Source organism: Nansenia antarctica (assembly GCF_963989245.1).
Source record: "Nansenia antarctica genome assembly, chromosome: 1".
NCBI classification, from domain to species: Eukaryota; Metazoa; Chordata; class Actinopteri; order Argentiniformes; family Microstomatidae; genus Nansenia; species Nansenia antarctica.
The window spans coordinates 25475762-25500761 of record NC_137674.1 but is presented as its reverse complement, the minus strand read 5'-3'; the positions used below and the strand labels follow the sequence as shown (position 1 = coordinate 25500761).

The following is a 25000-nucleotide window of genomic DNA, read 5'->3' as shown; positions in this document are numbered from 1 at the left end:
TCTTTGCGCAATAATACAATTAAATAGCCTACTTAGGCCGCCTAATTCGACGTTCTTCACAGTTCGTTATCACACAAATGATCAACCGTTCTACTAGTGTTGTCTTGACTGATTTGGTTAGAGAAAAGATGTCGATTGATTCGGTGTCAGTCCCGCATGCCTCCTTCGTGCGTCTTCTTCATTCCAGTAAATTGTCGGTTGGTCGCGAACGACGCAGTTTTTTTCCCGTCGGCGGGCGCGCAAGTCTATAATGGGTGCCACTGCCAGTCTGCTCCTCCGCGCGCTATTCCGTTCACTCCCGTTTTCCCCGTTACCGTCAATTGGTCGTGCATCGCCTGCATTAGTACATCTCGCTGTCTCGTCTTCACAACGTGAATTTTGACTAGAACACAACAGGTTCAGACACATGCCCCGTGCGGGCGCTCATCGCTTTTCTATCTGTCAGAAAGAATGCAGTCAAATGCAGTCATTCATAGATGAAAGATAACGGTCTATCTCGCGTGTCTGTTCAGAACCTCCCGATAGAAATCACGAGCACGCTTTACTGTAGGGGTCTGCAGTGTTGACTTGACGTTGTTCCTTTTTCGTTGCGCTGAAGTCCAGCTATCCTCTGTAATGATGATGTCATTTGAGTTCGTGTTATTGTGTCCCACTCCCAACGTTACTGAGACAGAAAGGATGCTGAAATATAACAGGCTATTACTGTGAATAACCATCCAAGTTATAGGCTATGGTACTCTCTCTCTTTTTTATTGGTGTATTTTTGGTTATTATAAACCTCTTCCAGGCCACTGCGAAGTGTGGAGACTTTTGAAATATTGAATATCTCAAAATAGTGCCAGGAGGCACATTCACCACTGAATTGCAGCTGTTTGGGTGTGTCTAGAAGTTATAATAGGCCTACTTGATGGAATTCCAACTCTGGTTTAAAACGTAGAGTAGGCTATTCTTCCTTTAGTGAGCTGTTAAAAAAAGCATGTCAATTGCAAACAGATCATTTGAAGAAATAAATGTTTGCTCTCTGTCTAGCCTGATGTCGTTAAGGGTAACAGTTTAAGACTACTTGAAATTACTAAATGACTGTTCAGGCCTAACTGAAATTAAGTGACTTAGACTTAGTCACAGTGAGAAAGTGACAAAACAGACACAGCCAATACAATACAGTCAATACAGACTGTTGTCCTCAATGCCTAAATATTCACCATATAGGCTACATGGGGTTCAGGTCCCGTTTATCTCAGGGAAACAAACCCTGGGTTGTTACCAGTTATGTGTTCACAACCATGTCATTGCCTATTCAGACACATCGTGACGTTAGAATTATAAGGTTCTATCTACATTTTTGTCAAAATGTATATATATATATATTTACATAATCTGATCCATTAGGTGTTTATTAATGCCTGTGTGGTGTTAGTTTTTAAAATGTTGACATTTTTGAGTTAGTAATTCATAAAATACAAAGGTTCCATCTTACAGAACATAATGGAATGTAAAAACTTCATTCAGCTCAATATCTCTGAACTACCCTAAACGGAGATAGAACCTTATAATTCTAAGCTCACGACATATTATACCAGTGGTTCCCAAACTTTTTCAATCAGGCCCCCCTTGGGTAATTGGAAATATTTTCGGGCCCCCCCTAACCCGGTTCCCACCTAGATTGATATAATTAATTGTATAAAGTTGTAAAAACATTACATTTTCTCTTCTAATAATAACAAGACACATACAGTATATCCAACTATAGTTTTATATTTTATTATGGTTTGAAAAGGAACATAAGTGCTTGGCAAATGATCCTGTGCCACTGAAATATTCAACATATCAACATTAACTAATTTCTACTGCATCACTATTCTTACTCCTCACATTTCTATCACAATTACGATCAATGACTTGTGTGTGCTTGCTTTGCCTTGCAAATCTTCTCAAAGCGGGGTTGTTGTTTTGAGACTGCCACTCTCAGTTCATTCTCAATGTTCAACTTCGACCTGTATTTGCTTTTGATAGCAGCAACAGCAGAAAAGCCTATCTCACACAGGTACGATGTTGCAAAAGGCAGCAGTATTCCCACAGCTTTCTGTCCAATGAGAGGGTAGTCCTTCTCCACTCCAATCCAAAACCCAGCCAAAGTCGTGGATGTGAACTGCAGCCTCATGGTTGACTCTGAAGTCATGTCGATGTACTGTTCCTCTTCCGCTGTGCTGAACATGGCAGGTGGTGGTGCAACAAATGGATCTCTAATCCAGTCGTATTTGGCACTGTCATCCACAGAGAAGTATTTCTGGAAGCTTTGTTTCAGGGCTGAGATGTGCTCTCTCATACATGGAACCACTGTGCTCTGCAGCTCATTGGTCTTGATGAATGCCTTCAGATTCCCAAATGAGTCGATGTCCCCCTGTTCAAGTCTCCTGCCCCACATGTCCAGTTTCCGTGTGAAAGATTGTATCCTGTCTGCCAGATGTGGAAGGTGTGTGTTGTTGCCCTGCAACTGTAGATTCAATTCATTGAGCTTCTCAAACATGTCGCTTAGGTAGGCCAATTTCATGAGGAAGTCTTCATCATTAAACTTGCTGGCAAGTTCGTTCCCTTCCTCCTCCAAGTAGATTCGGATCTCATCTTTCAGCGATAGCACCCTGGACAGCACCTTTCCGCGAGAGAGCCAACGCGACTCGCTGTGAAATAGCACGGCTGTGTGCTCGGAGCCCATCTCCTCGCACAAAGCGGAAAAAATGCGAGCTTTCAGTGGTCTTGTTTTTATGTAATTGACGGTGGTGATAACATGAGACAAAACGTCATTCAACTCTGGACTCAGCTGCTTTGACGCGAGTGCCTCCCTGTGTATTATGCAGTGAGTCCACACTGCTTTCGGTGCAACGCGCTTGATGAGCGTCTGGAGCCCTCCCCGTTTTCCTGCCATGGCCTGGGCACCGTCGGTGCATATCCCCACACAGTCCTCCCATTTCAGATCGGCTTCACTCAGGTATTTGTCTATGATTTTGAACAGTTCATCAGCTGTTGCTCTGTTTGGGACATAGTTGCAAAATAGCAAATCCTCGCTCAAACCCTCCGCATCAATGTATCTGACATACGCTATTAACAGACAGTCCTTGTTACTATCTGTGGCCTCGTCTACCTGGAGCGCAAAGCGTTGGTCTTTTATTTTCTCAACAAGCTGCTCTTTCATGTCTTCTGAGATGTCATTGATGCGTCTCGCAATAGTGTTGTTTGACAGGGGGATAGCTTTGAGTTTTTGGGCTGTTGCCTCGTCTATCATATGTGAAACCATATCTATTGCAGCAGGGAGTATTAACTCCTCAGCGATGGTGTGTGGTTTTTTAGACTGGGCGATACGATATGCCACTTTGTAGGAGGCAAGTTGAGCATTAGACGTAACAGATGCTGTTTTAACGAAACGGCTCTGCTGACCACGGTATTCTTGGAGTTTTCTCTTGAAGAAATCGAGGGGCTTCTTCACATCAGTCGGGTGTGTGGTCTCCAAGTGACGTTTCAACTTGCTAGGCTTCATGCTTTCTGCCGCTAAAGTTTTGAGACAGAGGACACACAGTGGTCGTTCCTCCGCACCGACCACATTAGACGTGAAGCCCAGGGAGAGGTATGTATCGTCATACTTTCTTGACTTTGGCTTTGGGACGTTTGTCATGGGCTCCTTCGCTTTTCGTTTAGCTTCTGGCTCTTTCATAAACTTATCCATTGTTGTTGTTGCTGCTAGATAGCTGGAGGAGGGAGTGCGCGCGTCAATGACGTGAATGGAGCGCGCGTCAATGACGTGAATGGAGCCCCCTCGCTGCCTCTTTGTTACAGTTTATGGCCTGCGCTCCATTCAGGTTCTCATTTTTATCATCCAACGCCCACAACACCCCTGATGGTAACCTTAAGCAAGCAGTGTTTGTTTACAGCTCTTGTGTGTGCATTTTTTTCCCCTCCCATATTATTTCTGCGCCCCCCCCTGCAGTACCCCCGCGCCCCACTAGGGGGTCGCGACCCACAGTTTGGGAAACGCTGTATTATACCACAACCTTTGAAGATCTCTAACTGTAGGCTCCTACCACAAGGAAGGCAGACAGCAAGCATGGATTGGGGTTTATATACTGTATATATATTATATATATATATATTATTTTCAACGTTTATGACATGAAGACAAATTAAAGCATTTTCGATTTTCAAACGCTGACAGCATCATCACAAACAGTAGCCTAATTGATTATTCAATGCATTCAGGGGGCGGGTGTGGGTGTTCTTCAGGGCGTCTTCAGGGCAGGTGTCCTTGGGGAACATCTTTCCATTGCAGTGGTACGATGCCATCATTGCACTGGTGGTGGTTTGGGGACAATGCGCCTGTCCTGATGGAGACATGCACCTCCTCCCCCTCCTCTGTCAACCTCCACTGTGGGCTTCCTGTCTATTCATAGCTTTCATGTGACGTCACAGCATAGTGGAAACGCCCACCTGACGGGCAAAAGGCACTTTTTGCGGGCAAAACCCACGGGCAAAACCCACTTTTTGCGGGTTAATAACTTTTTTTCCCCGTGGGTTAGGAAAATAATTCCAACGTGTCCGGATAGAGTAGAAGACAGGGAATCCAACACTATTTGAATGGAGTCGATCCTCCACTCCTATCACCGTGGACACAGCAAGGAGCGAATTCCCGGATATAAATATTCCCTCGTCTCGCTGACAGCGGGAGTTGGGAGTTTCGTCCAGCAGCCGGTGAACGCCCGGTTGATCGAGTTTCATATTAAAAGTATATCTTCTCGGGGTGTCAGCGCGGTGGTTAAGGGCTCAAAATGACCGTATACTGATGGTGAATTTAGCAATAATAGTCTTATGTTTGTACCACCTCCATAACCGGTGTTATTCACGGGAAAAGCCGGTCAAGGAGGCACCCTTTGCAGGTCAATAACTTTGATTCTCCGGGGGTTAGGAAAATAATTCCAACGTGTCCGGATAGAGTAGAAGACAGGGAATCCAACACTATTTGAATGGTGTCAATCCTCCACTCCTATCACCGTCGTGTATCTTGATAGTTCTTCATGAGTGAGGTGGTCTAAATAGTAGGCAGCCATGTTGAGCGATGTTGCTATGATACTTTTTGCCCGTCAGGTTGGTGGTTGCTAGGGAAGAAACCACGTGACTGAAAGCTATGAATAGAGTCAACAAGTCAGATGTCCCCGAGGGCAGTATGTAGGCTACCCCAGTCATCTTCAGATGTGCTAATGTACACTACTTGTCAACAGTTTTAGAACACCGCAATTTTTCCAGTTGTTATTGAAATTGAGGTAAAATGCAAAAAAGCGTTTGCCGCCCGCCATCGACAAGAAAGCTGTTAAACGCATTTCCCAGTTGTCAATATTACCATGGCATTACAGCAAGTGTTCTCATGACGCCCCATTCAATGACACGTCATCTATGTGCGACATATTCGACATTCCTGTGCGACCATTGTTTACATGATGGCGTCGGTGGATTTACGAGGTATCTTAGCTCGCCAGCTAGTTTGAATGTTCCCTGATTCATTGAAGATCGGCATTTTGTGCCTAATGATATAGATTAATAGACGAATGTGTCTTTAGCTACTCGGCAACTAAAGACAACACATAACTCACAACAAGCAGGTTTTGAATGACAGCACATAGCTAGCTGCTAACCCTAGACTAGCGCTAAACGATGGTCAATTATTATTATTATTAGTAGTAGTAGTAGTAATAGTAGTAGCAGTATTATAATTATTATTATTAGGTTGAATGTTACAAGTGTGCTCTTTTGACTGTATACAACTATTTGTTTATCATTTTCTCTCGAGACAACAACCTTCTTGGTATATCCTGGGTTGACAGTGGCTGGGTGCCTATTCTCAACCCTGGGAATGTGCTGGACTATTTCTCTGAGAGGAGCAATCCCTTCTACGACCGCACCTGTAACAACGAGGTGGTGAAGATGCAGAGGCTCACTCTGGAGCATCTGAAGTAAGGGTTTCTTCGACCAATGACTCACTCTACATAGACATCATTGCTTAACATCATGTCATTTGTTTTGTGAACTATGGCTGTGGTAATTTGGTAATATTATGAACTCTTTTCTTTTTACACTTAAGTCAAATGGTTGGAGTGGAGTATATCCTCCTTCACGCTCAAGAACCCATACTTTACATCATCCGTAAACAGCAGAGACAGTCTCCTAATCAAGGTGAGCAGTGATTCAGATTCATTCATTTCAATTATTATTATTTTTAAGCTTTAGACATTGACTCAGCCAATTGTATCATTATGTGTAAATACAGCCCTTACTACAAACAAACAAAAACATTGTAAATAATCATATGTCTGTAAAATCCTTCTGCTCAAGCCTCTAATAGGTTGCTACCCTGTTCTTATTGTGTTTACCCGTTCCTCAGTCATACCAATATCTGACTACTACATCATAGCTGGAGTGGTTTATCAAGCCCCAGACCTCGGATCAGTTATTGGGTCCAGAGTGGTAAGAGTCAACCTGCGAACCTTCTCTTCACTATCTTATCCTATGGAGTGGTTATGTCCTGGCTTCTGTAACTCTTTTACTGTCTTTCCAGCTGTCTGCTGTCCACGGCGTCCAGTCTGCGTTTGATGAGGCCATGTCATACTGTCGCTATCACCCGTCTAAAGGGTACTGGTGGCACTTTAAAGATCAGGAGGAGAGAGGTTGGTTCCGATATTGGGTTATTTCCAGTGTTTTTAACTTTAATTAAATATATATATATTTTTAAATTATTATTATCAAGTTGCAGTATTAATTCAATTAGCATGAAACCAGGTAACAGGGTTCCCGCGCTGGTCTTAAAAAGCCGTAAAGTCTAAAATCCAGCAATCCGGTTTATAAGGCCTAAAAAGGTCCCAGATTTCAGCTATTCGGTCTAAAGATGAGGTGCTAGGTCTTAAAAATTAGATCCTGCAAGGAAATCAGTCCGACCACATCTATTTATGCGGAAATTAATCAAGCTGGAACCCAAAAAATGCCAATTCCCTTCCTTTTTTGTCTGTATGGCAGTGAAATCCCTAATTTAATCACGACAAGGATGACAAAAAGCTACCATAATAGGCTAATTAGCTACAGTAATAACATTGCTAGGTGATAATGTTAGCAATATCTAGCTAAGTACTGTAAACTTCTCTTTGAAAAGTCTATCTGACCCAGTGACTAACACTAATGTTTGATTGATTGATTGATTGTACTTTATTGTCCCCGAGGGGAAATGTGTCTTGGGCATGGTACTTTCATGCTTCAAGTGCAACAGTGACGATACATACAACATACAGTAGACAAAGTAAACAACAGGACAGCAACAAACATTGAGTAACATTGGCAGCAGTTTCCACCTGGGGGTCATTCCACTAAAGGTGGATCAGTATAGCGGCGATATAAATAAATGCGGCGCTCAGGCAACTCGAGATTGGAATTCAAGCCTCAGGTGATTCCTCGAACGAGGATCAGCCTTGTGTCATCAGTGTTCACAGAAGACAGGCTTACATATCTTCGATATGGGCGCGTGCACGCAGACATAAAAAGCCCAGAAGAGTCGATCTGTCGAAATGAAGATACTCCACTCTGCAGGGGTTCTACATTTGCGCAGCATTCCGAATTATTGATTTTTATGAAGACGGAAAAATAAGATGTATAATAGTGCAATACTGCCGCAATTAACAAGGCGAGGGAAATGGTTTGGCAAGAAATTGCTGACCGATTAAATGCGTAGGTCATACTAGCCCCAGTTATTGTTATGTTCATATTTTAATAAATGAATATTTACTACTGTGGTGATATCAGCAGCAGGCTACAAACCGTCATAACGCCACAATGGCCTAGTGGTATCGACCGCTGCCATAGGATTTATTCGTAATTTTATATCGGTGGTTCAAATCCCTCTTCAGACACACTTTTTACTGCATTTCGTTGTCTGAATCTAATCTAAAATCTCATCTAAAAAAGTATGTAGGCTATAAAATTATGGTGCAGGCTAATTTACAAGAACTGACACGATTAGTCGGCTGCCTGGAACTCCAGTCGGCTGCCTTAACCACTACGCCAGCCAGACCGCTGTGATGACAGCAATGCAAGTTGACACAATAACTTTTTTTTTTACACTCTTTTCTTTATTGATCTATCGATCTATCTATCACACTTTCAGAATATCAAGTTATCTATCACACAATCAAACTATCTATCGATCGATCACACTTTCAAAATAATAATATAATATTCTTGTGTACTGTAAAATAAATTCTGATTCTGATTGAAGACTTTTTTGTATAATTAAAAGACTAACAATAACAGTTACAACAACCATAAATAATAATAAGCTGGGTAATTAGCTTAGGTAATACCTTCTATATACCTACTATAGCTGTCTGACCCAGTGACCAATACTGACAGGTATTGACAGCTGATAGCTGTCAATCTAGAGGGGGAGTGGTTGGGGGTGGGGTTGACCAGCTATTGTTACCGCCCATTACCTCCCGGTGTGAAGGTGTGAAAAAGTCCCAAATCTTTGAAGGCCGTTTTCTCAGGATTTAGTTTTCAGGGTTAACAAGTTTCAAATATTCATGTCGTCTTCAAATTTTTTCCCAATTTCTATGTATGACACATCAACTTACAATCTGTAGTTTAAGCATATGTAAAAAACAGAAAAACTTTGCCCCCTCCATGATCATTCCACCAGATCGTGTCACATAGTGTCACGAAAAGGTCAAAAATTCTATTCAAATAGGTCTAAAAAGGTCTTACATTTGACTTGTTGAAAGTTGTAGGAACCCTGAGGTAAGCTATGAAGGAGATAAACGGTCAGTTTTTGATAAGACTTTGATAATGCATATTGGGTGACGTTATTGACTAGATGTTTTTTGAAACAGCTTCGGTCCTCTGTGTGCCTCTATGTTTACAGAAAAAGCCAAGCCAAAGTCCAAGAAGAAAGAGGAACCCAGTTCGCTATTTCAGAGACAACGTGTGGACACACTGCTTATGGACCTCCGGTCTAAATTCCCCCCAACATTTTATCAGGTACATGACACAATAATTTGCCAGTCATTGGAGTCATCCACCCAATAGATATATTATTTTGTTTAACATTGTGTCATAGTATAGCCGGTCAGGAATGGTACGTTTTGGGGAGGGTTTGTAAAGAACTGTGGGTTGACATGGGTTAGGTGCACTAATTCGCCCCCCAGGGCATCGGTCAGAATGCACAGTCAGCATGGAGTTTAGTTTACTTGGATTTATTGATCGACATGTTTATTGACATGTTTGTTACATAAGGTCATGTGCCGAGATCAGACAGAAACGATACGATGTCAGAGCCTTTCTTACATCTGCTGATATATTGATCTTTTCTGTGGTGAAATGAAAAATAGACAATCTTTCTGTTAATTAGACTTTTTTTCCTTTAAATTGGGCTCCAAATAAAATGTCAAAGCCTCTCTTACAGTAAGTGTCCATTTCATTTTAGGTTTGGATTGCTTTTTGATAATCTGTGTTTGTATGTTTTTACCTTTTCCATTGTATTTGACCATTTCAGCCCAAACCTGGAGAGAAGCCCATTCCAGGTAAGATATCAGAGCAAATACTGTTGAGTCATTATTGATGTTTTTAGAAGTCATTAATTTGTAATAGGTTTAAGTGATTTGGGGGCGTGTTCACACCTGGATTCTGGAAAACATCAGTAAAGTCTGTCTTCTTTTCTTTACCTGTCCTATATTGGGTATATTGGGGTAGTGGTGGTCTAGTGGATAGTGAGATGGACTTGTGATCCTGAAACCACACCACTACTAGTGTGCCCTTGAGTAAGGCACTTAGCCCTCAGTTACTCCAGGGGGAATGTCCCTGTAATTGTAAATCGCTTTGGATTAAAAGCGTCTGCTGAATGGCAAAATTAATTAATTCAATTAATATCGTGTTGCAGTGGAGGTGAAGAAGGAACCGGAACCCCCAGCGGAGGCAGTGAAACAGGAAGAGAGAGAGCCGGCCACCAAGTCATCTGCCACAGCTCCTCCCAGCAAGCCACCCCCTGAGAAACGGGCGAGGCTACAGTGAGGCTACAGTGAGGCTACAGTGAGATCTTTTCTTGAATGTATACTGGGAAGTAAACCAGGTAAACCCTACCTGGCAGAACATTGCTAAAAGCTGTTTGTGGCTTATTGGAGTTGGACTAACAGAAACGGGAGTCCATCCATGACAAATAACTCATGGTCACGACTCACGACTCACTTTGAAAGTTTCATAAAATGGATGGGTATGATAAAATGCTTTTTGCCGGTGCCAGAACCCCTGGGATATGCCATTTATGTTCTTAAACTTTGTAATATTGCCAACATGGCTATCTTTAGTGGCCTATTGCTACCATCGTTACCCTCTTGATGTTATTGGACATTAAAAGTATTTTTTGTGTATTGTATACAATGTCTTTACATCTCTTTGTCTTTTTTTATGTTGGTAGAGGCCAGGGGGGTATTCCATCAACGTCGCTAAAGGAAAATCCAGGTTTAGTCTGATAAGTCTCGCGAGAGTTATCAAAAATAAGCCAGGATTTTCCTTTAGCGACGTTGATGGAATACCCCCCAGGTAACAATGATCTGCTGACATCAGCTCCTATCTCTGTTTACTGTTGACGTCAGCAGTATCTGGCCTAGAGGTCGTGACTTTAGGACTCACTGTTTTATGCGCTGTCTGCAGAACATTAACTATTCAGATTTTTCTTCTCAATTAGTAATTTTAGTATTCTTTATTTATTTATTTTTACTTGAAATTGAGAAAAGACAATGTTTTTGTATTCCTTTGAAAATTATAAATACCTTTGAGTTTTGAGAGTATTTTTTTCATTATATAAATTGTTCAAGCCTTCAATAAAATGCAATCTAATTTAGGTCAAAGAGTATCAATAGCGGTATTTCTTAGAATAATGTGGCAAATTTCATGGAGGTATGAGAATCATTTCAAGCATGGGATGAATTCTGAAGGTCTACTTGATTAATATTGATATTTCCAGTATCTATCAGCCATACTGCATGTGCATCTTCAGAATGGTGGTGGACAGGAAAACAGTGTGTATTAGGGCTGCAGCGATTAGTCGATTAGCCACGACTAATCGACCACGAAAATTCGTCGACGTGAAATGTTGCTGTCGACTAATCGCATAAAAACATTTTTTCTAAAAAACGTTTTTTTTTTTTTTTTTTTTTTTTTAAACGGGAGCCATGCAAGAATCAGCTGGGTAAGTTTTAGCTAACGTTGTTAGCCAACTGGCTAACGTTATATTGTTAGGGTCGTAATGTTTATGTTAGCTTTACTGTTACATGTTGGAAAACAACGTCTCATGGACAGGGCTGTACATGCTATGAGCGTTTGTGCTATTAATTTATTTGCCCTGTGGCACGCATGTGACAGACAGAGGCGCTTGTATGTAACGTTACGTAGCAGGGGTTTTCCATGTTGAAGCCAGGAGAACGCGAGATGAAATGAAGTGAGGGGTGGTCGCTATTAAAATACCAGGTAGTCATGGTGGATGATCATGAATGATGCTTGATAAGTGAATGCTATTTCAATTATGTTGAGTCCACCAGCGAGCTGTCTGTAAGATAAACAGCGCCAAGCGTAGCCTACTAACGTGAGCTGTCTGTAGTCTAGCCAGCAATGCTAGCTAGCCAGTCAACTAGCTCTGTGAGCAGCTGTAGCTTGGCGTAACGTTAGGTTAGATAGCTAGTTAAGCCGGATTTATGCTTCTGCGTCGCCATTTACGCGCAGCGAAAAGCCACACGACTAATCGCGACTAACAGAAAAATAATCGACAGATTAGTCGACTACCAAAATAATCGTTAGTTGCAGCCCTAGTGTATAGGTCATGGTGTCTCTATTGACTGTTACAAAAGGTATCCAAAATGATCATATTCAATGTTTTAGATGTGGGGTGTGTTTCAGGTGTGAATGTTTGTTAGTGTTGTTGAATGTTATTGTTTCTAGCTTTTGTAATAGAAGCAGACGTTTCTCTCCATGCACATTATCAGAGGTGAACATGAGAATTGGACATTTCTGTTGTTTTTATTCTTCTTGAACCGGCGATCTCTCTTCTTTCTTTTGTAAATAAACCAGCGTGGGGATGCAAAGACCACACGAGGGTGCTGTTTACTGACATGTATTCCTCTTTCTATCGGTGTTTGCGAAGAAGAAGAAGAAGAAGCAGCGCGCGGGGCGTGGTGGGATAGGGGACTCCTCCGTGGAGGACCGAGAGCATTGCCCCAGCTGGCTGGCTGGAGAGAAGATGGCTGCAGTGAGGATGTTCAGGCCACGGGCTGGAAACAAAAACACTGCACGGCTCCTTATGTGTCGCACAGGCTAGCCTCTGTGTCACCCCGTTTATCTCGTCGTTTCTTCCAGGACACGAAGGGAATCAAACATGGGGTCTCAGACCCTCCAGATCCTCCGACAGGGGGTCTGGGCTTCAGTCACAGGCGGGTGGTACTATGATCCCCATCAGAACACCTTCGTCAACGCTTTACACCTCTACGTCTGGCTCTTCCTGCTCTGCTTCCCCTTCACGCTGTACATGGTGAGTGTGGTTCAGCCTTCGCTAATAAGGGTGCCGAGGTGTTCTGTTGTGTTGATCTCCTTTGTCATCCAAATCACATCAAGTCCTCCGTTAGTGGCTCAGTCTAAACACTGGAATGGAATGAAACGTTTTACAGTCCATGGACCGTTGTTAAACATATCTCCAACAAAGTTTCCCTTTTCGTATTTGACACGTATTTGCCTACGAGGACTTCTTATCAATAAGAAAATGATAAGACATCGAATTATAACACCTGATTCTAAGTTATGTTGATGACATGGAACGTTCCGTGGTGTTTCCATTTCAGGGATTAGTCAACCCCCCCGTTATTTGGTCTCTGCTCTGTTGTCTGCCTGCCCACCTCCTCCCAGGGGGTTCCTTTGTTTTGCATTCTGCATCATTCCCTGAAATAAAGGACATGAACAGATGGATATCAGATGACATGTAGTTTAATAATGGTCAGTCTGTAAACTCGGTTTTGTGATTTTGACATGGATGTTTTGTGCTGTCAGTTAATTTTATAGCCAATGTCAACTAGCTGTGATATGACTGACAGCTGCCTCCTCCTAGTAGCAGAGATTAGCAATCATCTTCTCATTTGTAGACTTCCAGATGGCCCGATAGTGTTGGAGACATTTTTTAATAGTTGGTAGAGTTCAACTGTGGGTTTATTTATTTATGGCAACTGCCAGTTTAATAACAAGGTCTTCCTAGATGATCTCATATATCATGGTCCCTGACATCATAAAAAAGACCCTGCCTGTCAAAAACTGAGATTGATCAATTTGCTGCCAAAGACATTACGAGGAAAAATAAGAGGCAGAGAGGAGGCAGGATGCATAGAAAGCAGCAACACAAAGTCCCTGCCTAGACTATCATGTTGTGAATGTCACTGAATTGAATTAGGCTATATCAGATATTTCTATGAATTCAGAAATCTTTGCACCATTTGCCCAACAATATTTAGGAGCCATCAACAGCAGACCGATCAAATGAGTCTATAATTATCATTTGTTTTGATTAACATCAGTCAAGAGATTCAGGCCAAGTTAGGGGGAGTCGAGAGGTAAAAGTTCCATGAGCCTGGTCTCTGTTCTATTTTAGGAGCGGAAATAACTGTATGGTTAGCCCTGTGGTCTATATTGAGCAGAAGGGCTAAGCAGTGCTGCTGCAGTAATAACAAATATATGCCCTGTGACTGTATCTCTTGTGCAACTGTATAGTACTTTAGTTCACCAAACTGCACTGATGTTAGCTTGTTTAAGAGTAAAGTCTAAGAGTAAATGCTTGTTTTTTTTTGCTCACTGTACACACAACAGGTGTTGATTTCAAATGGGGAAATATATTTACAATGCAATGCTTTATGGGTACTAAAAGGGCTATGCTTTATGGGTACTCAGGGTTCCCACGCTGGTGTTAAAAAGCCTTAAAGGCTAAAATCCAGCAAACCAAACTGTAAGGCCTAAAAAAGGTCTTGAATTCCAGCTATTTGGTCCAAAAATGAGGCGCTAGGTCTTAAAAATGAGATCCTGCAAGGAAATCAGTCCGACCACATCTATTTACACGGAAATTAATCAAGCTGCAACCCCCAAAATGCCAATTCGCTTCCTTTTTTATCTGTATGGCAGTGAAATCGCTAATTTCATCACCTCGGGGATGACAAAAATCTATCATATAGCCTACTGTCGCGAATAGGTCAAAAATGATATTCAAAGAGGTCTAAAAAAAAAAAAAAAGGTCTTAAATGTGATTTGTTGAAATGTAGGAACCCTGGTACTAATATATCTGTGTGTCTCCATCAGGCTCTCCCTCCCACCATGGTGATCGTTGGCATCTACTGTGGGGTGATCGCTGCCATGTTCCTGCTGCTGAAGACAGTGAACTACCGCCTCCACTACGCCCTGGATGAGGGGGAGGTGGTGGAGCACAGGGCCAAGGAGACAGAGGGCAGCAGGACCAGCACAGAGGGAGCCAACGATGGCAACGCCACTCGCCAAGAGGACAGCAACGGCCCAGGGTGAGGTTACACGCTTAGCTTGACCCTCCCCCACCCCACTTCCCACTTAACCCAATTGTTCCCTCTCTTTTCCCAGTTTCAATATTTATTTATGTAGATCTGTTTTCACTGATTATATATATACATCACATTCACAGTTTCACACAGACCCCCTACACTTCAAGGTGAGGTTGTAAAATGTAAAATCACCAATGATGCTTGAGGTTCAATTTTCGCAGTAGGAAAATAATCTAGACCTCCATCTGAGCTGAGGTCAAAGGTCAAAGGTTTATCCTCCGTGGAGGATGACGACAAACGAAGACATACAGTGTAAATCAATGAGCGTCCATCTCACTTCCAGGCAGAGATCAGAGACCAACAAGAGCAGCTGTGGTGATCATCCTCCCACTGCCTGTTTCTGGGGCGATAGTTCTCATTTTACAGGAATGAAAAACTCTGAGGTTCCTCTAAGCCCTGCAGAAGTGACTCATTGGCACATTCCTGAAGGAGTGCTGAGCGGGATGCTGAGAAGAGGGAAAACAAGTGGGAACTATGAGAACCTCGACCACAGGGGCAGTAGCAGTGTTGACTACACACATGGAGTTGCATACCGGGTTGTTTTAGTTTAGAACCGACTAGACTGATCCAATTACTGATTTTTAAAAATTGTTCCCCTCACTTTACGGTTTGTTTTACAAGCTGATCTGTTTTTTGGCCTCGAGCACTGAGGGTTGATAAATAGACATAGAACATTTCTGGCGAGAAGTATGGTTCAGCATACCACCTAGTTAAACAATCGTGTCAGGGGTATTTATAGCTACTTGGATCCTTTGACCTGTTCCCCCCCCCCCCTCTGCAAATTAAAGTGTTATTCAATTTCAGCAGCATTGCGTTCTTAGAAGAAATGTTGCAAGAGAGAAAAACTAATTGTGTTTGGTTGAACCGGATGGTGCCATTCTGTCTGCGCCATCCGTCCGTCCACACTGCAGGGGAGGTAACGCTCCTCGAGTGCTTTGTTGTGGTGCTAGGTAACCAGAACGTCTTCCCCTCTCTGTGTGGTGTTTGCAGGGACCCAGGCGGGGGTATAGAGATGGCAGACTTCATTCGGGAAGAGACTCCGCCAGTGGACTGCAGCTCCAGGAACTCTTACACTGGAATGGACTCCAGCCACCAGGTGAGCAGACGGGGCCAGCAGCATTGGGTAGACTGCTCCGTTCTCCCTTCAACAAGTACAGGGTTCCAGCAATCCAACTCACAAGGCCTAAAAGGTCTCAAGTTTCAGTTATTCGGTCTAAAAATTAGGTGCTAGGGCTTAAAAGTGAGATCCTGCAAGGAAATCAGTCCGACCACATCTATTTACGCGGAAATTAATCAAGCTGGAACCCAAAAAATGCCAATTCGCTTCCTTTTCTCTCTGTGTGGCAGTGAAATCCCTAATTTCATCACCTCTGGGATGACAAAAAGCTATCACATGGTGTCGCTAATAGGTCTGAAATTCTATTCAAAGAGGTCTATAAAAAGGTCTTGGTTCATCTACATTTGATGCCGAAGCTGTTAAGCCATTCCCCACATGCTGTACTCGCTCCAATGAAGGGTGTTTGGGAGAGATGTTTCTGTCTGTGTATAGTATAGCTTACATAATGTGTATCTTTATGTAACGTGTGTTACTTTTTCTTTTGTTTGCTCATTTGACATTTTGACTTATTGAAAATGTGCGCTACAAAATAGCTATCGTTACCGTAATAGCTGTACAGGGGCGAAGACTGGGGAAGTTGTTAAGTTATGTTAAAACACTCCTACCTTTCCTCCTTTCTGATTCAGATCGCATCCCCCCACGGAGGGACGACCACAGCCAAAGGTAATGACCTCTACTAACTACCACTACTAACCACCTTCTACAGCTTGTAACTACCACTACTAACTACCTTCTACAGCTTTAACACCTGAGTTAACTACCACTACTAACCACCTTCTACAGCTTTAACACCTGAGTTAGCTACCACTACTAACCACCTTCTACACCTTTAACACCTGAGTTAACTACCACTACTAACCACCTTCTACACTACTACCACTACTAACCACCTTCTACAGCTTTAACACCTGAGTGGGTCCACATACTGTTCTCTGTTTCTCATCTTTTGTTTGCCATCAAATCTTTCAAAGATTCAAAGCCAGAATGATTAAATGATGGTAAATGCAAACGGGAAATGGACTGCACTTATATAGCGCCTTTTTTGCTGCTCCAAAGCGCTTTACAACGGCCTCTCATTCACCCGTTCACACACACATTCACACACCAATGGCGGCAAGCTGCCATGAAAGGCGCCGGCCGGCCCGCTCACTGGGAGCAATTTTGGGGTTCAGTGTCTTGCCCAAGCAGGACACTTCGACATGTGGCCAGCCGGGGCTCGACTCAAACCGCTGATCTGCCAACCTTGTGATCATTAGGCGGCGACTCTACCTCCTGCGCCACAGCCGCCCCCAAGATGAATGATGATGACTCTCTCCTTCCTACTTCATTTTGGTTTCCCTGCATGGCACTCTTCTCTTCTCTGTGACCCTCTGGCGTGCTTCTGTAGCGGGAGCACAGCCTCTCTGACCACTGTGGCTCACGCTGCCCAGGGGAGGCGGTCTGACTCAGCACTCTGGTGATTTCCACCACACAGCTTTAAAAACAGTATGGTGCTGGGTCTGCAAAGACGACATACTCTGCATAAGGTGCCAAATGTCAGATCTGAATTGAGTAAAACCGCATTCCGTTACAATGCTCCATCAACGTGGAATGTACTTCAGAAAACGTTGAAACTTAACATGTTCATTCCACTCTCTGACTTTAAACTGTGTGTTACAGAGACTTTGAATCATACATGCAAATGTGCTTATGTTATCTTTTATAGGCTGTATCTGCTCACTGTTTCTGTTGTTATTTTATGTTGTTTAACATGTTTATGTTTTTATACTGTATGTGGTGTCTTTTTAATTAAGTGCTGCTTTTCTTGGCCAGGGCTCATTTGAAAAAGAGGCTACTGTCTCAATATGACTACCCTGGTTAAATAAAGGATTAATAATAATAATAATAATAATAAGACTAGCTAGGAAGCCAGTCACCAGATCACTCTGTTGAAACAGAGACATTGTGAGGAGACATTTGAACTCTCTTTTACAGTTGCACTTCTTCAGGTCCGTTGTGTCGAGTGTCAGATCACAGAGGAAACTCTGTCGTTTTGATTATTCAGCAAGTCCTCTCAATGTCATTCTAATAGGCTAGCTAAGTCTCTGATGACAGGACAGGGCCTGGAGTGGGACGAGTGCTCTGATGGGGTTGTGTTTTTTAAATCTCCTCCCCCCTGAGTGCTTACCTTGCTCAGGCTGTCCGTCACAAACTTGGCTTACTCAAGTCTCAAGCTACCCCCCCTGGAAATATCGTACTGCAAGTTCACAGTTCACATGTAGAATCTGTCAAAAAAATTTGATCACTCGTTGTCTCCCCATTGTTGTGAAGACATCAGACCTTTGTTTAAACAGGGTTATCTTGGAATATCTAGCAGGATATCAGCAGTCCTCACCTCATCTGCGGCTGTGGCGCAGGAGGTAGAGCCGCCGTCTAATGATCGCAAGGTCGGCAGATCGGCGGTTCGAGCCCCGACTGGCCACATGTGGAAGTGTCCTTGGGCGAGACACTGAACCCCAAAATTGCTCCCAGTGAGCGGGCTGACCGGCGCCTTGCATGGCAGCTTGCCGCCATTGGTGTGTGAATGTGTGTGTGAATGGGTGAATGAGAGGCCGTTGTAAAGCGCTTTGGAGCTGCAAAAAAGGCGCAGTCCATTTACCATTTACCATTTATCTGTCTCAGATCCTGAGGGCAGTCTTAAAGCACAGTCCTGTAGAACAGGGCACGGATGTTTTTCCTCCTACTGAGAGCTGTGTTCTGTGTGGGTGTCTTGGGAGAACGTGGGCCCGTATGGATGAGTGTGTGATGACACCGACCGCCTCGTCATCTCTCTGTCTCCGTCTCTGCAGGAGGAAACATTGGAAAGACCTCAGATGACATCAGCTTGAGTCTGGTTCAGAGCTGCAGCCAGGATCACGGTGAGGGCCCTCATTTATAAACACTCACCACAGACAGTCGCTTCATGTGTTTTTAACTCGTTCATTTGAATCCAGGGTTCCCACGGGTCCTTGAAATTCTTGAAAAAACAAATCAAGGCCTTAAAAGTTTTTGAAAATAGACATGGGTCATTGAAAGTGCTTGAATTCCCCTCTCTCTCTCTCTAAAGAAATATATATATATATTTTTTTTTACTTGTAGCTGGTCAACTAGTAAATAAGTTCTACGCGGGCTCGTTCGCCAGACAGCGCCAATGTTCGGAGGTTTCCGAACACGAACGCGAACCGGCACGGTTCTTTGCCGGTGTGAAAGCCCTATCAATTGCTTAACTTTACACATATTTCACATACCGTATTTTCCGGACTATAAGTCGCGGTTTTTTTCATAGTTTTACATTGCCGTCTACAGCCGCCAGAGGGCGCTCTGGGCTTGTCACAACTATATGCTGCTCCTATACCACTGAAGAATTAGCTGAAACATTAACGGAGCTTGGTGAACTTGTTTACTGGTAACTTGCTTGGTGGCTAGCTGGTTTGATATGTTAATTTAGCCTATTCAGCCTCCCAGGTATGTTCTTTATGCTATTGTGTAGCTGAATAACTGTTAATGTGGCTTGTTATGTTAATTTAGCCTATTCAGCCTGTTGTTCTGTGTGGTATTGTGTAGTTGAATAACTTGCTTTTCCAGATTAAATTTCTGTTCTTGGTCTTGGATTTTGTGAAATACATTTCTAAATAAATGCGATTTATAGTCCAGTGCGATTTATATGTGTTTTTTTCTTCATGACGCATTTCTTAGTGGTGCGACTTATACTCCGGAAAATACGGTAATGTCTTGCTGTGCTGTGGTAGAGAAGGCAAGAGACCATCTAGTGTTCACACATTCAAGCCTCTCATTTTAATTGTTGTCTGTGAGCGGATAGTTCCTATTATATCAATTCTCATCTAGTTCTGTCTCAAACTATGCCGTGTCGGGTCCTTGAATTCGAGGGAATTGAGTCTTGAATGTCCTTGAAAGGTGCTTGAATTTGATGTTTCAGAAGGTGTGGGATCCACTCTGTGAATCAGAAGGTGTGGGAGTCACTCTGTGAGTCAGAAGGTGTGGGAGTCACTCTGTGAATCAGAAGGTGTTCGGTACAAAGTACAAATCGGTTTCCGTTTTTTTTCTTTTCCCTCCCCTCTAGACATGATGTCAGACCCAAAGATGTACTGCCTTGTCTCCAACGACTCCTTCGCCTCCATGCAGCCTTCCACCTCCCTGGGCCCCCCAGAGCTGACCAGGGAACCCACAGACCTCTGCAGCTCCGCCCATCTCCATTTCAGCCAATCCCTCTCGTCCTGCGACGCGGAGGCGGCCGCCCAAGTCCCCGTGCACTCCTCTCAGTCCTTCAGGAAGGAGCCTCGCTCTCGGGGTCTCCCGCGCACCTCCAGCTCCGCCGGCTCCGCCTTCCCTGACCCCTCCCTGCCCGACTTCGGCCTCTACCCCCCGCCCCGGAGATGCGGCCTGGATCCCGTGTGTGAGCTGGAGGCGGCCCGGCCCCCCAGGGCTGGACAGGGCGACCGGGGGGAGGGCGAGGCCGCCGAGAGGCTCTACCACCAGCAGCAGCAGGACCACGCCGTGGCCTCCACCTCGGGCGCAGAGTGCTACAGACACCAGGACGCCCGCAGGATAGCCCGCTCCGCCTCCCGGGAGGCTGGGGAGGGAGGCTCCGGTCTGTACCAGGGGGACACGGGGGGTGGCGGAGGAGGAGGAGGAGGAGGCCGTGGTTCCTGCGGAGGCGGAGGAGGGAAGGCCCTGGGAGGGGAGCGCAGCGCGGACAGCCTACGGAGCCTGAGCACACGCAGCAGCGGCTCCACAGAGAGCTACTGCAGCGGCACGGACCGGGACACCAACAGCACGGTCAGCAGCTTCCACAGCGAGCAGACCAGCTCCACGCACGTGGAGAGCCTCCTCTCGCTCTCGGGGGACGAGCAGCGAAGCCGGGAGCGGGGACGGACAGACGCTGCTCCCCCCGCGTCGACGGGGACGGGGGACGGCGGCAGGACTTCCAGCCTGGGCAGCGGTGGCGGCGGCGGCAGCTCCCGAGGGCTGAGCGGTGGCGGCCTGCCTTCGAGGGAGGCCAACAAAAACCCCCACGCCAACGAGCTGACCGCTGCCAAACTGCCGGTTTCCGACCCGTTTCCCTCCTCCGCCGCCCAGGAACCGGCAGAGCCCTGCTGCGTCTGCACGGAGGAGGAGCCGCCTAGCTCCAGAACCGGGGGAGCGGACGGCTCAGGCAGCACCGCCAGCAGGGGGCAGCAGCAGCGGGAGAAAGACGACGTGCGACCGAAGTCGGCCAACCTCGTCCAACGGACTTCATCCTCCTCGGCGGCGGGGCGCAACGGCCGCCGGCGGACGACGGGCAAGAAGCGGGCGAGCAGCTTCGACGCCAGCCGCCACCGGGACTACATGTCGCTGCGGGGCATGACCAAGCCCCGCAGCGCTGTGTTCGCCGCGGGGGCGGGGGGGGGCGGAGGAGGAGGAGAGGAGGACTCGAGCGACCAGAGCGAGCTCAGCTGCGCCTCCAGCCTCCACTCGGCCCACCACCTCAGCACAGACTCCTCCTCCAGTACCACCTCGCACTCCTGCCACTCGCCCGAGGGTCGCTGCTACAGCGTCCTGAAAGCCAAGCACGCCGCCGCCGCCTCCTCAGCCTCCTCCTCCTCCTCCTCGGGGAAAGGTGTGGCGGGGTCTGAGGGAGGAGGGGCAGGGGGTCGGGCAGGAGGCAAGCGCCGAGCCTCCCGCCGTACCCCCGGTGCGGGGGGCGGCGGCAGCAGTGCCAAAACCCACACCAGGGTGCTGAGTCTGGACAGCGGCACCGCGGCCGCCGCCGCCTGCCTTAACGACCCCAACCGCCTGGGCCTGACCCCGGCGGGGCCCCGCCCTCTCACCACCTCCAAATCCGACTTGGAAGCCAAAGAGGGGGAGGTTCTGGACGCGGCCTCTCTGCTGGGCCGGGCCTCCCAGCTGGAGTCCGTGACGCGGTCCAGGAACAGTCTGCCCAGCCAGGCGGTCTTCTCCGAGACGCAGGACGGCGGCGGCGGCGGAGGCTCCTCCCGTGGTACGTGTCACCAGCAAACACTGTGGCATACATACTCACACCCTCGACAGGCCCCACTGGTCTTAAAAAGCCTTAAAGTCTAAAATATGATCTTAAAAAGCCTTAAAGTCTAAAATGTGGTCTTAAAAAGCTGTAAAGTCTCAAAATCCAGCAATCCGATTCACAAGGCCCTAAATAGGCCCTACATGGCAGTTATTAGGTCTAAAAAATGTGGTTAAAAACGAGATTAGCTTGTCCTGCAACTAAGTGTCACCACCAAACACTGTTTACGTGTTTTAGCAGACGCCTTATTGGCATTTAGCAGACGCCTTATTCCAAAGCGACTTACAATCAATACATTTGACTAAGCAAGTGAATCATCAATCCACCAGTCGTAGCAGGAAGAGTAATCCAGCTCAGGCCCCCTGGGGCCATTGGCAGTCTCTGTGATAGAAAGAAAAATCTAGGCCTACTTCTATCACCATCTTCTAAACCTAGACTTTTAAAAAATATATATAGACACTAGAGAAACAGAGAAACAGTACAAGGGGGGCAGTAGAAGTCATAGGGGACACAGTAAAGGGGAAAAAGCGTCTGTCTTCAGGAGACGCAGTGCTGGGGGGCTAGGGTGTGGCATCCTCACACCCTCGACAGTTCCCATTGCTTTTAAACAGATTTAAACATTTTCTAAATGACATATGGGATCAAGATGGAAAAAACTTTCATTTTTAATATCACCCTTTGAACAGGGCAGTTTAACATGCATGGGGAGAAATGAGATTGGTATGAATCATGGTACCATACTATCATTGGCCTTAATGCTACCTCCTGTCACGTACAATCAGTGGTGTTGTCTAGGTGATACGCAGGTCTATGCCGTATACCCACTAGGAAAGGCCAAGGATTTCCATATACCCACTTAAAAATGTATGAGGATACGTAACAGCACTTTCACTTTCATTCCTAAAATTCACCCCGTCTATGTTACGAAGCACTTGAATTTTGGACCATTGGGACTGACTATAGCGTCATGTACCATCAAAGGGGGGAAATGCAACATGAAATATGTCAAAATGCAGCACTATCATGCACAGATCAGCCTTATAACATGTAATGTTAGATATATATAACGTTAGACAGGGAGCGCAGTTCCGAAATGAACGATATGAGGCTGGGAGGGAAAAATCACAGTATACCCACTAGAAAACACTAGACTACACCACTGCGTACAATCTATCTACTGGAGCTGGTTGGTCACGTCACAGTTGAGCTAATGTATTATTGCATGTGTTAGCACTGTAACATAAGGCTGAAGGGGTGGTGTCAGGTTGACAGTCCTTGTTGTCTTAATTATGGATGAGCTCTCAGCCTCTCACAGTAGCTTAACTAGCCAGGTGAGCTCTCACAATAGCTTAACTAGACAGCGGCTCTCACAGTAGCTTAACTAGACAGATAAGCTCTCACAGTAGCTTAACTTGCCAGATGAGCTCTCACAGTAGCTTAACTAGACAGATGAGCTCTCACAGTAGCTTAACTAGACAGATAAGCTCTCACAGTAGCTTAACTTGCCAGATGAGCTCTCACAGTAGCTTAACTAGACAGATGAGCTCTCACAGTAGCTTAACTAGACAGATGAGCTCTCACAGTAGCTTAACTAGACAGATGAGCTCTCACAGTAGCTTAACTAGACAGATGAGCTCTCACAGTAGCTTAACTAGACAGATGAGCTCTCAGTAGCTTAACTAGACAGAACAGCTCTCACAGTAGCTTAACTAGACAGCGGTCTGATGGTAAAACCGTTGACTCGTTTTGTTTTCAGCAATCGATATTTCAACGCACTTCCGGTGTTTCAATTTGGTTGCATTGGCTCCAGGAGTTTTTTTTTTTTAGGATTACATAGAATTAGAATTAATACAACTCCTCTTTAGTGATACAACAACTTTTAGAAGCCATTATTTGGAAAGGATGTTCTTCTTTCACTTCTGTGCCAGCCTAGTATATCTACACACAGTATGTGCTGCTGTGCTCAGGGTGGGTTACCATGGAGAGTTTCCATGGAGTGGCAGGCCTAACCCAAGCATAGTGTTCCTTGTGTGACGCTTTATTAGCATAATGGGACAGCGTGTGCTTTGTACTTAGTAGAGATGCTCCGATCAGGGTTTTTGGTGCCGATCACCGATCACCGATCACTGGAATCAGTGATCTGCCGATCCGATATCACCGATCACCGATCACAGCGTCGAAAATGGCAATTGAAGCATTCTATTTATTGTGTAGCATTATTTATGTTTTAAATTATTCTGAACACCATTGACATTGTATATTAAGTATTTAAATGAAATTAGGAGATGAGAAAGTATCATGAATTGACGACCATCTGTTTTATTGAATTCACAACCACCTGTAGCTTACTTCAGGAAAAACAAATAAAATGTGAAAATAAAAATCATAATAAATCAAATGTACACTGTCACATCAAATGTGCAACATTCCACTCGAATGAGGGGAACTAGGGGCTCTTAGAGAACTTGGAGCTTATACTGTAACTGTAGCTTTCCTGAGGAACAATAAACATACCCAAACTAAACTGCAACATAAACAGGCTATAGCCAAATATAAAATACTGTTTCAAGTCAGTCAGTTTCAAGTCATATTTAGGAGGAGATAAGACAGCAAGTCAGCAATAATCAATAAAACAAAAAAACAAAACATTGCACCTAAGGAGATTTCAGACTCAAACCTTACTTCTGATTAAGCAGCATCACTGGCAGATTAGCCTTGAGAAATACAAGCATCTCAGCGTTTTTGGCACTCAGCCTGTTCCTCTTATCATCTAAAATATGTCCTGCTGCTGAAAAGTCGCTCGCTATCTACACTTGTGCAAGGTGCACAGAGGAAGACCTAAAACTCACGCGCTAATAGTTGTTGTTGCTATGGGCCAAGTGACTTCCTGCTCGCGGGGTCACATGACGTCGGTGAACACTACCTACACTACGCTCGTGAAGTCGCGCTGGAACTCTGACCAGCACTCGTGGAACGCCTCTCGTCCAATCAAAGCACTCGGTCCCTTTATGACGTCGAGCCCAGTGTGCGCTTCGGCGCTCTCTGAGCGAATCGACGAACGCAGCAAATGCCGTATGATATTCGTGGTATTGAAAGACCTTGCGTGCGTTCCTCCGCAAGGTATTTCTTTTGAGCAGACATTACATTTCCAGACTG

The 25000-nt window shown here is 45.0% G+C and overlaps 3 protein-coding genes across 3 annotated transcripts in view; 2 read left to right on the top strand and 1 right to left on the bottom strand.

Annotated features, from left to right (window-relative positions):
• Nucleotides 1-419, bottom strand: part of ttc9 (tetratricopeptide repeat domain 9) — a 4544-nt gene extending 4125 nt beyond the window's left edge. Inside the window, exon 1 of the mRNA XM_080537507.1 lies at nucleotides 1-419. This exon is cut by the window's left edge and continues 471 nt beyond it. Coding sequence (XP_080393633.1) covers nucleotide 1 — 1 coding nt within the window. The 5' untranslated portion in view covers nucleotides 2-419.
• A 5053-nt stretch (nucleotides 420-5472) lies between these two features.
• Nucleotides 5473-10456, top strand: med6 (mediator complex subunit 6). The gene is made up of 8 exons (XM_080537496.1): nucleotides 5473-5502; nucleotides 5831-5993; nucleotides 6122-6213; nucleotides 6422-6504; nucleotides 6596-6704; nucleotides 8942-9057; nucleotides 9572-9599; nucleotides 9956-10456. The coding sequence occupies exons 1-8, from the start codon at nucleotides 5478-5480 to the stop codon at nucleotides 10084-10086; spliced, it is 747 nt and encodes a 248-aa protein (XP_080393622.1). The 5' UTR covers nucleotides 5473-5477; the 3' UTR covers nucleotides 10087-10456.
• A 1986-nt stretch (nucleotides 10457-12442) lies between these two features.
• pcnx1 (pecanex 1) overlaps nucleotides 12443-25000 on the top strand; it is a gene marked incomplete at its 5' end in the record, with an annotated part of 53745 nt that continues 41187 nt past the window's right edge. Inside the window, 6 exon segments of the mRNA XM_080537373.1 lie at nucleotides 12443-12595; nucleotides 14398-14612; nucleotides 15660-15765; nucleotides 16413-16449; nucleotides 18615-18683; nucleotides 19886-21802. Of these exon segments, the coding sequence (XP_080393499.1) occupies nucleotides 12443-12595; nucleotides 14398-14612; nucleotides 15660-15765; nucleotides 16413-16449; nucleotides 18615-18683; nucleotides 19886-21802 (2497 nt within the window).